The sequence below is a fragment of the Hemitrygon akajei genome, chromosome 7, assembly GCF_048418815.1.
Source record: "Hemitrygon akajei chromosome 7, sHemAka1.3, whole genome shotgun sequence".
Lineage (NCBI taxonomy): Eukaryota > Metazoa > Chordata > Chondrichthyes > Myliobatiformes > Dasyatidae > Hemitrygon > Hemitrygon akajei.
Genome location: NC_133130.1, coordinates 17,778,741 through 17,790,995, shown reverse-complemented (window position 1 = coordinate 17,790,995; position 12,255 = coordinate 17,778,741). Strand labels below are relative to the sequence as shown.

The 12,255-nt window shown below is 42.7% G+C and overlaps 1 protein-coding gene across 1 annotated transcript; it reads left to right on the top strand.

The window, feature by feature from the left end:
- The first annotated feature begins 548 nt into the window (after nt 1-548).
- LOC140730251 (endogenous retrovirus group 3 member 1 Env polyprotein-like) lies at nt 549-8,702 on the top strand. The gene is made up of 2 exons (XM_073050441.1): nt 549-1,296; nt 6,185-8,702. The coding sequence occupies exon 2, from the start codon at nt 6,477-6,479 to the stop codon at nt 8,145-8,147; it is 1,671 nt and encodes a 556-aa protein (XP_072906542.1). The 5' UTR covers nt 549-1,296; nt 6,185-6,476; the 3' UTR covers nt 8,148-8,702.
- Nucleotides 8,703-12,255: the final 3,553 nt, after the last annotated feature.

Genomic DNA, 12,255 nt, shown 5'->3' with positions numbered 1-12,255 from the left:
AGAAGCAGTTGCGAAGATTGTGGAAACTAAATTTGAAGAGATGCAGGAAAAATTATTCCTAAGGCTTTCGAAGTATGACGATCGTTTGAAATCACTCGAAGAAAAGTTTTTGGAACTTTCACTGGAATCACAAAAACAACAGGCAAGCATTTTGGCTCTTGAAGAAGCCGCTCGTAAGAAAGATCGTATGATTGAAAAGATACAAGAAGAGCAAACCTCGACTTCTCAACAGATGGATCGTTATAAAGTTAAAATTACGGATTTGGAAAATCGCTCTCGAAGGCAAAATCTCCGGTTAATTGGGATCCCGGAAGGATTTGAAAGCGGTGATCTTACCGTTTTCTTCTCTAAATTTCTAGTGGATGTCCTGGGCAAAGAGGTCCTGGATCCCTCCCCAATAATCGATCGAGCACATCGGGTAACAAGATTTTATGCAAGTTCAACTTCGAAACCGCGGCACATAATTTTGAGGATTCACTATCCTCATATCAAAGATCGCTTGATCCGTCTGGCTCGTAAAAAAGGTATGATTATCCATCAAAATTGTAAGAAGAGAAAGGGTTAAGGTTAGACTGTGCTAAGATCTAAGCTTACAAAACATATGCTGACACATTGCTAAATAAGGATATAAGATTCTTGCAAAACTGTATAGGTACAATCTGTACCTTGTGGTAATCATGAAGAACTAAAAAGGAGTCATTAAGCTAGGAGCTGAGAGCGGAGGTGGATGAAACAGATGGAGATAAGCTGTACTCTTGTGGCTAACTCCAAGGCCGATAAGTGTTTGAAAACTTGGCAGACATGGCTCTGCGGATGGCTAACTCCAAGGACAGAGGATATGAGAAAATGTGTATGTGACCCCCGAAATGTATAAGCCTGTGGGGAGGGGGAGAGTGGAGCTGACTATGAATAATTGTAGGAATGATACAGCAACTGAGGGACACGTGATAACCTACTTGAAACTGTATAAAAGGAAATGAAATGTAATGCTCTGGGCTCAATACTGCTGGAGCAGTTTTGGGTCCGACTCTGCAGACTCGTGAAAAATAAAGCTTTGCCGCTTTGCAGTTTGCTGAGACTCAGAGTGTAGGATTATTTCTGACAGCTGGGGGCTCGTCCGGGATCCCCACTCCGGTCGTGGAGGGCGAGAGGAAGGACATCGGAGAAGGTGCACCCTGCCGAGTTCGGCAGTCCCTGATTCCTTGCTCGTCGTCTGAAACGGCTTGAGCGAGTGAGATCCGGACAGCGCAAGGCGGCAAAGCAGGGAGGAAAGGAGACGGTTCTACGGCACACCGGGTAAGTGAGACTAGCTAACTGAGATCTAGGTGGGTGTGACCGGGTAAAGTAGGTGTGACGACACCTAGAGTAAAAAGAACCGGGCCGGGAAGGGAATAATGGGAGGGGGAAGCTCAAAGGAAGAGGAGCCGGAGAGTTCGGGTTTGTTCCCGAAGGTACCTCCTGATAGCCCCCTCGGTAGAATGTTTGCAGGATGGGGATATGGACGAACAAAGGGAAAGCAGAAAAAGAGAATGGTAGAATATTGCAAATTATGGTCCAAACAGCCAATAAAAGGGTCCTCGGTATGGTGGCCACCATTTGGGTCAGATGAGGATTGGGTTAGACAGGCCTTAAACATATATGTAAACTCTAAACCAAATGTGAGAGAGGAAGAAAATGAGTATGCCTCTTGCTGGGTTCCCGGACCAGGAGACTCCGCAAGAAGTTTTAAACTAGAAACTAAAACTAAGGAGGAAGAGCCTCCTTGGGAAGTATTGAATCATTTACCTCCGCCTTACGTGCCCCGGCCTGAACAACCGGAGGCGGCTCCCTCTGCCCCCCCTCCAACCGGACGATCCGGCACGGGAGGCGGAGGCTGAAAAGGAAAAAGAACGGGAAGAATGGGCGGAAGAAGAAGAAAAACGAAAAGAGGAATACGATGAGTGGTTAGAAAAAGAAAGGAAGAAGTGGGAGGAAGGGAATCCACCACAATCAGGACCCCCCTTTATTATGACGCGCTCCCGGACACGACAACGGGTGAAAAAGGAAGAGGAGCCCAAGTTATGCCCCTTAAGGGAGGTCCCGATGAGTGGACCTGATGGGGGAACGGGGTATGTGAATGTTCCCCTGACCAGCACTGAGGTAAGAACCTTTAAAAAAGAAATGAAGAACCTCCTGGAAGATCCGATGGGACTGGCTGAACAGTTGGATCAGTTCCTCGGGCCTAATATATACACCTGGGATGAAATGTATTCCATCATGGGGACGTTATTCTCAACCCAAGAGAGACAAATGATAAGACAAGCGGCTATAGTTATGTGGGAGAAAGAAAAGACTACCGAAGGGGCACCTAAGTTTCCCCTCACGGAGCCAAACTGGAACAAACAGACTCCTGAAGGACGAGGAAACATGAGGGATATGAGGGAATTCCTGATAAAGGGAATAAGACAAGCGGTCCCCAAGGGTCATAACTTCACTAAGGCGTTCGGAAGCCACCAGAACCCCGATGAGACCCCAACTGACTTCCTGGATAGAATTCGGAAAAATATGCAACAATATGCGGGGGTAGACCCGGAGACAGAGGTGGGACAACAGCTAATTAGGGTAGAATTTGTATCGAAAGCTTGGCCAGATATTCGGAAAAAGCTAGAAAAGATAGAGGACTGGAATTCAAAACCCTTGAGCGAATTACTGCGAGAAGCACAGAAGGTGTTTGTAAGAAGAGATGAGGAGAAACAGAAAAAGACCGCTAGGATCATGGTCCAGACAGTGCGGCAGGTAACCACGGAAAACAGGGAAAAGAGGGGAACGTGGTCAGACCGAGGCAATGGCCAAGAACCAGGAAGGAAAACGCGAAGGACTCTAAGATGCTTCCACTGTAACGAGGAAGGACATTTTAAACGGGAATGTCCTAAGTATCGGCGAGAGGTCAGGTCATATGCCATGATGGAGGACGAAGACTAGGGGGGTCGGGGGTTCCTACCCTTGGGGAGAAGAAACTATCGACAGGAACCCCTGGTAAATCTGAAATTAGGTCCCCAAGGGTCAGATACAACCTTTATGGTAGATTCGGGTGCTGAAAGATCCAGTGTAATCCAGATACCTCCCGGCGCCCGAACAGGAACAAGAGTAATGAAGGTATCCGGTATCGGAGGAAAAACGATACAAGTGTCCATTGTGGACAATGTGGAAGTCGGATATGAAGATAGGGCAACAAGGCAAGACCTTCTCCTGCTGCCCTCGGCAGGATTCAACCTATTAGGAAGGGACCTGCAAGTGCAACTGGGCATTGGAACAGTGCCGAACAATGGAGAAATAATAGTAAAATTATTCGCATTAAAAGAAGAGGACGACCAGAAAATAGAGCCCGAGGTGTGGTATAGAGAGGGAAATAGGGGAGGATTGAACATCAGCCCTCTACAGATCACCTTGCTACCGGACGGTCGCCCAGTAAGGAGGAAGCAGTATCCCATTGCGATGGAAGGAAGAAAAGGGCTGCAGCCGGTAATTGAAGGGCTGATCGCAGATGGACTGCTGGAAGAATGTATGTCGCCATATAATACCCCCATCCTCCCGGTGCGAAAGCCGGACGGGACTTATCGGATGGTACAAGACCTGCGGGGTCTAAATGCAGTAGTCCAGACCCGATACCCGGTAGTACCCAACCCGTACACCCTGATGAGTAAAATCTCCCCTGACCATGAATGGTTCAGTGTAATAGATCTAAAAGATGCTTTCTGGAGTTGCCCGCTAGAAGAAAGCAGTCGGGACATGTTTGCGTTTGAATGGGAAAATCCTACAACAGGGCGGAAAAGACAACTCAGATGGACGGTCCTGCCGCAAGGATTCACTGAGTCACCTAACCTATTCGGGCAGGTCTTGGAGCAAGTACTAGCGGAATTCCAATGTGCTCCAGAGAACCAACTGCTACAGTATGTGGATGATTTATTACTATCCGGGCCAACACAGAAAGGGGTGCAGGAAGATACCATCAGATTACTGAACTTCCTAGGGAAAAAGGGGCTACGGGTCTCCAAGAAAAAGTTACAATTCGTGGAAAAGGAAGTAAGGTATCTGGGACACCGGGTCAGTAAGGGACAGCGAAGCATTACCCCAGAAAGGATAGCTGGAATAACAGGGATGTCGCTACCTCGTACCAAGAAGGAGATACGACAGTTCCTGGGGTTAGTGGGGTATTGTCGAATCTGGATTGAGAATTATACTCCCCTGGTGAAATTTCTGTATGATAAACTCGGGCAAGATGAGCAAACAGTAAAATGGACAAAGGAAGAGGAGCAAAAATTCAACTATATCAAGGGGCAATTGATCCGTGCTCCGGTGTTAGTCTTGCCAGCCCTGGAAAAACCATTCCAGCTGTACGTCAACAATGCCGAAGGAATGGCCCAAGGGGTACTCACCCAACTAAGAGGAGGAAAGCGGCAACCCGTGGCTTTCCTGTCAAAAATGTTAGACCCGGTATCGCGTGGATGGCCCACCTGTATCCAAGCAGTGGCAGCGACAGCGGTATTGGTAGAGGAAGCCCGGAAACTAACCTTTGGAGGGAAGATCACAGTGCATTCTCCCCACTCGGTCAGCACCCTACTAGCCCAGAAGGCACATCGGTGGCTCACTGACTCCCGCATTCTAAAGTACGAAACTATACTGATGACCGGAGAAGACCTAAACTTCGCAAAGGATTCCAGTTGCAACCCAGCCCAGTTCCTCTATGGAGGACTAGAAGAAAAGGAGTCAGAACACGACTGTATTGAATTGTTGGACTTGCAAACAAAGAGCCGGGAGGACTTACGGGAAGTTCCCCTGGGAGAAGGACAGGAATTGTATATAGATGGATCCTCACGATGTATTGATGGAGTACGGCACAGCGGATATGCCATCATTGACGGAGAGACTGAAAGAATAGTGGAGTCCGGGAGATTACCGGGAAACTGGTCGGCCCAGTCATGCGAATTATACGCACTCCAGAGGGCTCTGAGGATATTGGAGAAGAGGATCGGAACAATATACACTGACTCTAAGTACGCCTATGGGATAGTACATACCTTTGGGAAGATATGGAAAGAAAGAGGACTGATAACGGCCAGAGGAAAGGGACTGGCACACGAGCAAATGATAAGTATGACATTGGAAGCCCTGGCCCTACCAACTGAGATTGCGGTAGTACATGTACCCGGACACCAAAAAGGATCAACACCTGAAGCAGTAAGGAACCGTCTAGCCGATGGGGAGGCCAAACGAGCAGCCGTTGAAGACCCGATCCAACTCCTGACCTTGATACCAGTGAGGGAAGGACTTACTAAACAACCTATGTTTACCCAAATAGAGATTGATAGCATGAACCAACTAGGAGCCCGAAAAGACACTGATGGTAAATGGACGGTCCCGGATGGGAGACAGGTACTAAATAAGGAAGTAACCCGCAACATCCTCCAACAGTTGCACCATCAAACCCACTGGGGAGTACAGGCCATGTGCGACACAATTCTGAGGGACTATGTATGCAAAGGAATATACACACTGGCCCAGCAAGAGATAACTGGATGTCCGACGTGCCAGCGGATAAACAAGAAAGTGATGCGATCCACTCCAAGAGGTGGCCAGCCACTGGCCATGAGACCGTTCCATAGAGTCCAGATCGACTTTACCGAACTACCCTCAGTGCAGAGATGGAAGTACCTGTTAGTAATAGTGGATCATTTTACCCACTGGGTGGAAGCATACCCGACCACAAAGGCCGATGCGCCTACAGTAGCCCGAATACTACTAGAAAACATAATCCCCAGATATGGGATCATGGGGTCCATAGACTCGGACAGAGGGACACACTTTGCCTCCAAGACGCACCAGTTGATTTGTGATGCATTGAGTATCCAATGGAAATACCATACCCCGTGGCATCCCCAGAGTTCGGGACGGGTGGAAAGGATGAACAGTACCTTAAAGGCGCAATTGACCAAATTAATGCTAGAAACCAAGTTACCCTGGACTAAGTGTCTCCCCATCGCCCTGTTAAGAATCCGAACAGCACCCAGGAAGGATATAGGAATCTCCCCCTATGAAATGCTGTTTGGACTCCCGTATTGGAATAAGGTAGAAGGGTACCCCACGCTACAAGGGGGTGATATTTTTATAAGGAACTATTTACTGGCACTATCTCGTTCCTTTGCAGAACTGCGGAAGAAGGGTCTCTTGGCCCAGACTCCGCCGCTCGACTTTGCTTTACATCAGATCGTGCCTGGAGATTGGGTTCTGGTACGGACCTGGAAGCCGGAGAAGTTACAACCACAGTGGGAAGGCCCTTTCCAGGTCCTGTTAACCACCGAGGCGGCCGTACGAACAAAAGAGAAAGGGTGGACCCACGCATCCAGAATAAAGGGACCAGTTAAGCCTGAGGGACACACGGAGTGGACCTGTGTTCCCAGTGAAGAACCGTTGGTGGTGAAACTGAAAAGGCAACAAAAATGAACTCAATGTGGACTGTTACATTATTGACTGTAATATATTTAATTCTGTATGTGGGAAAAATAGAAGGGAAATGTGACAAGTGTAGGAACCGAGTTTTGGAGAAAGGAAAAGAACGACCCGGGGCCCTTGTGTCACATTCACATGTAAATGACCAATGTTATGGAAAAGAAAAAGAGGAATGTGAAGAGGGAGGAATAAAATATACCCTGAGAAAGAACAGGGGATACCCCGGTGGATCAGTGAGAGAAGAAAAAGGAGAAGGGAGAAGTTGGAGTGTACGAGAAAGTACATGCCCTGAGACAGAATGGATATGTGAAAGGAAAGAAAAAGGAAGGGCAGAGTTTGGTGGAGTCAGAGAAGAATGGGGAACCTATGGAAAAACAAGACCGGAAATGAAGGAAAACCTGTTTATAGACTTAGCAACTCGAATAGCTACAAGTTTAAATGTAAGTGACTGTTGGGTTTGTGGGGGACCCCACATGAGCGAGCAATGGCCATGGATAGGTGAGAGTTTGAGTGTGTGGGAGCTATTGGCTCATGATTGGGATAAGAAAAGGACTGGGAGGACGCAAGAATGGAAGTTAACAAACTATCCGGAAGGACAAGTATGTGTAGAAAGAAAAGGGAAGGTGAAAGTAGGAGAAAGCCCATGTCAGAGTATAAAGTTGGCTAAAACAAAAAATAATGCCACTTGGTGGCCCGAGGAGCCGACTTGGTACATAACTAAAGGGGCAAAGGACAATTGTACGGCTATGGGAAACAATTCGGGAATCTGGAATTGCAGTGGGCATAACCCGTACGAAGGAATTCCCAGTGTTTGGAAAGCCTGGCGGAAAGCAAGGAAAGGAGGATTTGTCCCAGAAGGTCTGTTCTGGATTTGTGGGAATCAGGCATACACCAAATTGCCGAAAGGATGGGGAGGAGTTTGTTTCTTAGGCCTTATAAGGCCAGAGTTCTTCCTCCTACCCCAGGATGAAGATAGGGAATTGGGAATCAAGTTATTTGACTCACTGAGAAGGGAGAAGCGGGAGATAAAGGTGGGAGAATGGGGCGACGAGTGGCCTCCAGCACGCATCATTGAATATTACGGACCAGCAACTTGGGCCCAGGATGGGTCATGGGGTTACCGAACCCCGGTATATATGTTAAATCGAATAATACGCCTACAAGCTGTAGTAGAGGTGATCACCAACCAAACCGCATTGGCTCTGGAATTGCTGGCTGAGCAGCAAAGCCAGATGAGAACAGCCATATACCAAAATCGATTAGCATTGGATTACCTATTGGCCTCCGAGGGAGGGGTCTGTGGAAAGTTCAATCTGACAAACTGTTGCCTAAAGATAAATGATAATGGAAAGGCAGTGTTGAAAATATCCGACAAAATTCGGAAGTTGGCCCATGTGCCAGTACAAACTTGGAGATCCTTAGGGAACCTGAGTTGGCTGGATAGTCTGCTGGGAGGAAGCTGGTGGCGAATAGCCCTGTTAATATTAGGCGGAATACTCATAATGATAATCATATTACCATGCTTAATACCCTGCTTGAGAGCATTAATAACGCGAGTAGTAGTACAGGTAATGCAGCCAGGGAACCCAGTTGACCCGGCTAAAATGCTGTTGCAACGAGGCAGAGAACTGGAAGAGTGGAATCCCTGGACAAATCCTTAGCACACTCTAAAAAGAAAAAGGGTGGAATTGTAAGAAGAGAAAGGGTTAAGGTTAGACTGTGCTAAGATCTAAGCTTACAAAACATATGCTGACACATTGCTAAATAAGGATATAAGATTCTTGCAAAACTGTATAGGTACAATCTGTACCTTGTGGTAATCATGAAGAACTAAAAAGGAGTCATTAAGCTAGGAGCTGAGAGCGGAGGTGGATGAAACAGATGGAGATAAGCTGTACTCTTGTGGCTAACTCCAAGGCCGATAAGTGTTTGAAAACTTGGCAGACATGGCTCTGCGGATGGCTAACTCCAAGGACAGAGGATATGAGAAAATGTGTATGTGACCCCCGAAATGTATAAGCCTGTGGGGAGGGGGAGAGTGGAGCTGACTATGAATAATTGTAGGAATGATACAGCAACTGAGGGACACGTGATAACCTACTTGAAACTGTATAAAAGGAAATGAAATGTAATGCTCTGGGCTCAATACTGCTGGAGCAGTTTTGGGTCCGACTCTGCAGACTCGTGAAAAATAAAGCTTTGCCGCTTTGCAGTTTGCTGAGACTCAGAGTGTAGGATTATTTCTGACAATTATCCATCAAAATTTCAAGTTTCGTATCTTGGAAGACTATAGCCCAGAAGTATTACGGGCTAGGCTGGCTTTCAGATCGGTTATGTCGAATTTCCACCAGAAAGGCTACAAGCAAGCGCTGTTATTCCCAGCACATCTGAGAGTCGCCCTGGATGATGGAACTGTTCGGCTGTTTAAATCGCCTGCGGATGCTCAAGGTTTCCTGGATCAATGACATTCTATTGGGCTGATCAGTGTAATTTAGCCTATAAATTTGGATCTATTATGGTTTGATATATGGGTCCTTTTTTTTTTATATGGCTTGCATATACTTTTTATATACGATTAAAGCTTTTTTTCTCTGCTAGGTTTATGCCGATTTTATAGTTTTTCATATTATTAATCTATTTGCGTTGAAAATGACCGATTAGGGTTTCTCTTTTGTTTTTCTTTTTTTTTAAATAAAAAACGATATACGCTTTCCTTTATACTTTTAACATCTGAATATTAAAACTGAGAGAGAGAAAAAAAAATGGCGTTTCTTCTTCCCGACTGACTCCAGTGTTTGGAGCGTCATAACTGTTTTGATGTATTTGAAAGTTTGAAACTTTTATTTATTGTTTTAATTCTTTTCTTTTAACTTTTTTGTTTATATACATTTATAACACTAATTTTATATTTTAACTTTTGTAGTATTACCCTTTTTATAATGTGGGTTGTGTGTATTTTCTTAACTCTATTACGTTTGAGTTGCCGTCTTGAGACATGGGGGTAGTTTTAGTATTAGCTTGCTCGCTTGCCTTTTTTGGCTTTTTTCTTGGGGTTTCAAGGGTGGTGGGAGGGGGATTTTTCTTTCTTTTTTTGTTTTTTGCTTGCTTTTTGCTTAGTTTTATTTTTTGGGCGCATATGAAACTACAAAAATGGCTGCAGTGCTATGACTTCCGGTTTCCTTTTGAACTTACTTCCTTCTTCCGGGTTCATGAGTTCACTTTTCTTTCGAACTTATGTATTAACTATAATATATACTGTCATGATGGTTAAGACTATTAATTTCGTTTCTTGGAATACTAATGGTTTAAATCATCCGATCAAACGGAAAAAAGTATTCAATGTATTCCATAGAATGAATGCTAATGTTATCTTTATACAAGAGACTCATGTAAGGAAGATGGATAGTCAGCGCTTGTTTAGGTTCTGGAAGGGCCAACAATACCACTCAAATGTGCAAGCTAAAGTGAGAGGTGTGTCTATTTTTATAGACTCATCTACTGCTTTTATACATCATGAAACAATTTCAGATCCGCACGGTAGATTTTTGCTTATTACTGGTTTACTTTGTAATCAAAAAGTTCTTCTAGTTAATGTTTATGCTCCAAATACTGATTGTCCTGAATTTTTTAAATGTTTATTTACATCCTTTCCCAATTTGAATCAATATAGATTGATAATGGGCGGAGATTTTAATTGTTGTTTAAACCCTGTGATGGATAGGTCCAAGCCCATTCAAATTTTGCCGAACAAATCGGCTTCTCTTATTAATTCCTTTATGGTTGATTCAGCTATTTGTGAGATTTGGCGTTTTTTACACCCTAATGACAAAGAGTTTTCATATTTTTCCCATGTTTATCATAGTTATTCAAGAATTGATTACTTTTTCATTGATCAGCATTTACTTACAGATGTCATGGATTGTAAATATGACTCAATTACCATATCTGATCATGCACCTTTGAAGTTATCTATTAAGGTGACGGATTCATATATTAGTACGAAAAGTTGGAGGCTTAATCCTGTTCTTTTGCAGGACTCTGACTTTATTAGCTTTATTAAACAGCAAATTGATTTGTTTTTCTCAATAAATTCTACAGCAGAGATCTCTAGTGGAATTTTATGGGATACTTTTAAGGCATATATTCGTGGACAGATTATTTCATATTCTGCTGGAGTTAGGAAACGAACTAATTCCAAAATATCAACATTAGTTGATAAAATTAAGGCAATTGATAAGATCTACTCATCAACTCCTAGTAAAGAACTTTATAAAGAAAGAGTGGAACTCCAAATGGAACATAGTTTACTATTAACCTCCTCGATTGAAAGTCAGTTAATTAAATCGAAGGCTCAATTTTATACATATGGAGATAAGTCAGGTAAACTACTAGCTAATCAATTGAAAATTGCTTCAGATAAGCGACAAATTACTAGGATTCGTAAACAAGATGGTACTTTGACGATTGACCATAAAGAGATAAATAAAACCTTTCAAGATTTTTATAATTCTCTATATCAATCAGAATGTACTAAGGACTCTTCTATTATGAATGAATTTTTAGGGAAATTGAATATTCCAAAAGTAACTGTTGAAGATAACGTATTTTTGGATACACCTATTACCGAGTCTGAAATAGAAAAGGCTATTTTTTCAATGAACTCGGGTAAAGCTTCAGGTCCAGATGGTTTTTCCGCAGAATTTTTTAAATCCTTTTCTTCTATACTTTCTCCTTGGCTTTGTAAAATTTTTAAAGATGCATTAAGTATAGGTAAACTACCACAATCTTTTTATGAAGCTTCTATTTCTTTAATTCTTAAAAAAGACAAAGACCCGACTGAATGTGCATCCTATCGTCCTATATCTTTGCTGAATACAGATTTTAAGATTTTTAGTAAAATTTTAGCTATTAGATTAGAAAATATATTACCTCGGATTATTTCTGAGGATCAGACCGGATTTATTAAAAATCGCTATTCATCTTTTAACATTAGAAAATTAATTAATATTGCTTATACCTCTACATCTAAAATCCCTGAATGTATTATCTCTTTGGATGCCGAAAAAGCATTTGATAGAGTCGAATGGTCATATTTATTCAATACATTGCAACATTTCAATTTTGGATCAAAATTTATATCATGGATTAAGTTAATATATCATAAACCTTTAGCTTCGGTTTTTACCAATAATCAAAAATCCCCTTTCTTTCAATTATTTCGCGGTACAAGACAAGGTTGTCCTTTGAGCCCTTTATTATTTGATATTGCTTTAGAACCTTTGGCTATAGCTATTCGTGAATCACCCAATATTTTAGGTATTACCCGTGGAGAGGCGATGTATAAGGTATCATTATATGCGGACGATTTATTATTATATATATCTGATCCTGAAAAATCTATTCCTGCTATTTCTTCTTTACTTGCTCAATTTAGTAATTTTTCTGGTTATAAATTGAATTTTAATAAGAGTGAACTTTTTCCATTAAATATGTATATTCCAATTTATAATCATGTACCATATAGAATCGTTACAGATTATTTTACCTATTTAGGTATTAAAATTACTAAAAAACATAAAGATTTGTTTAAAACTAATTTTTTCCCCTTAATAGACCAAATTAAGCAACTTGCTAATAGATGGTCCCCACTTTCTTTGTCTTTGGTAGGCAGAATTAACGCCATTAAGATGATGATATTACCTAAATTTCTATATTTATTTCAAGCATTACCAATTTTTATTCCTAAATCTTTTTTTGATATGGTTGACT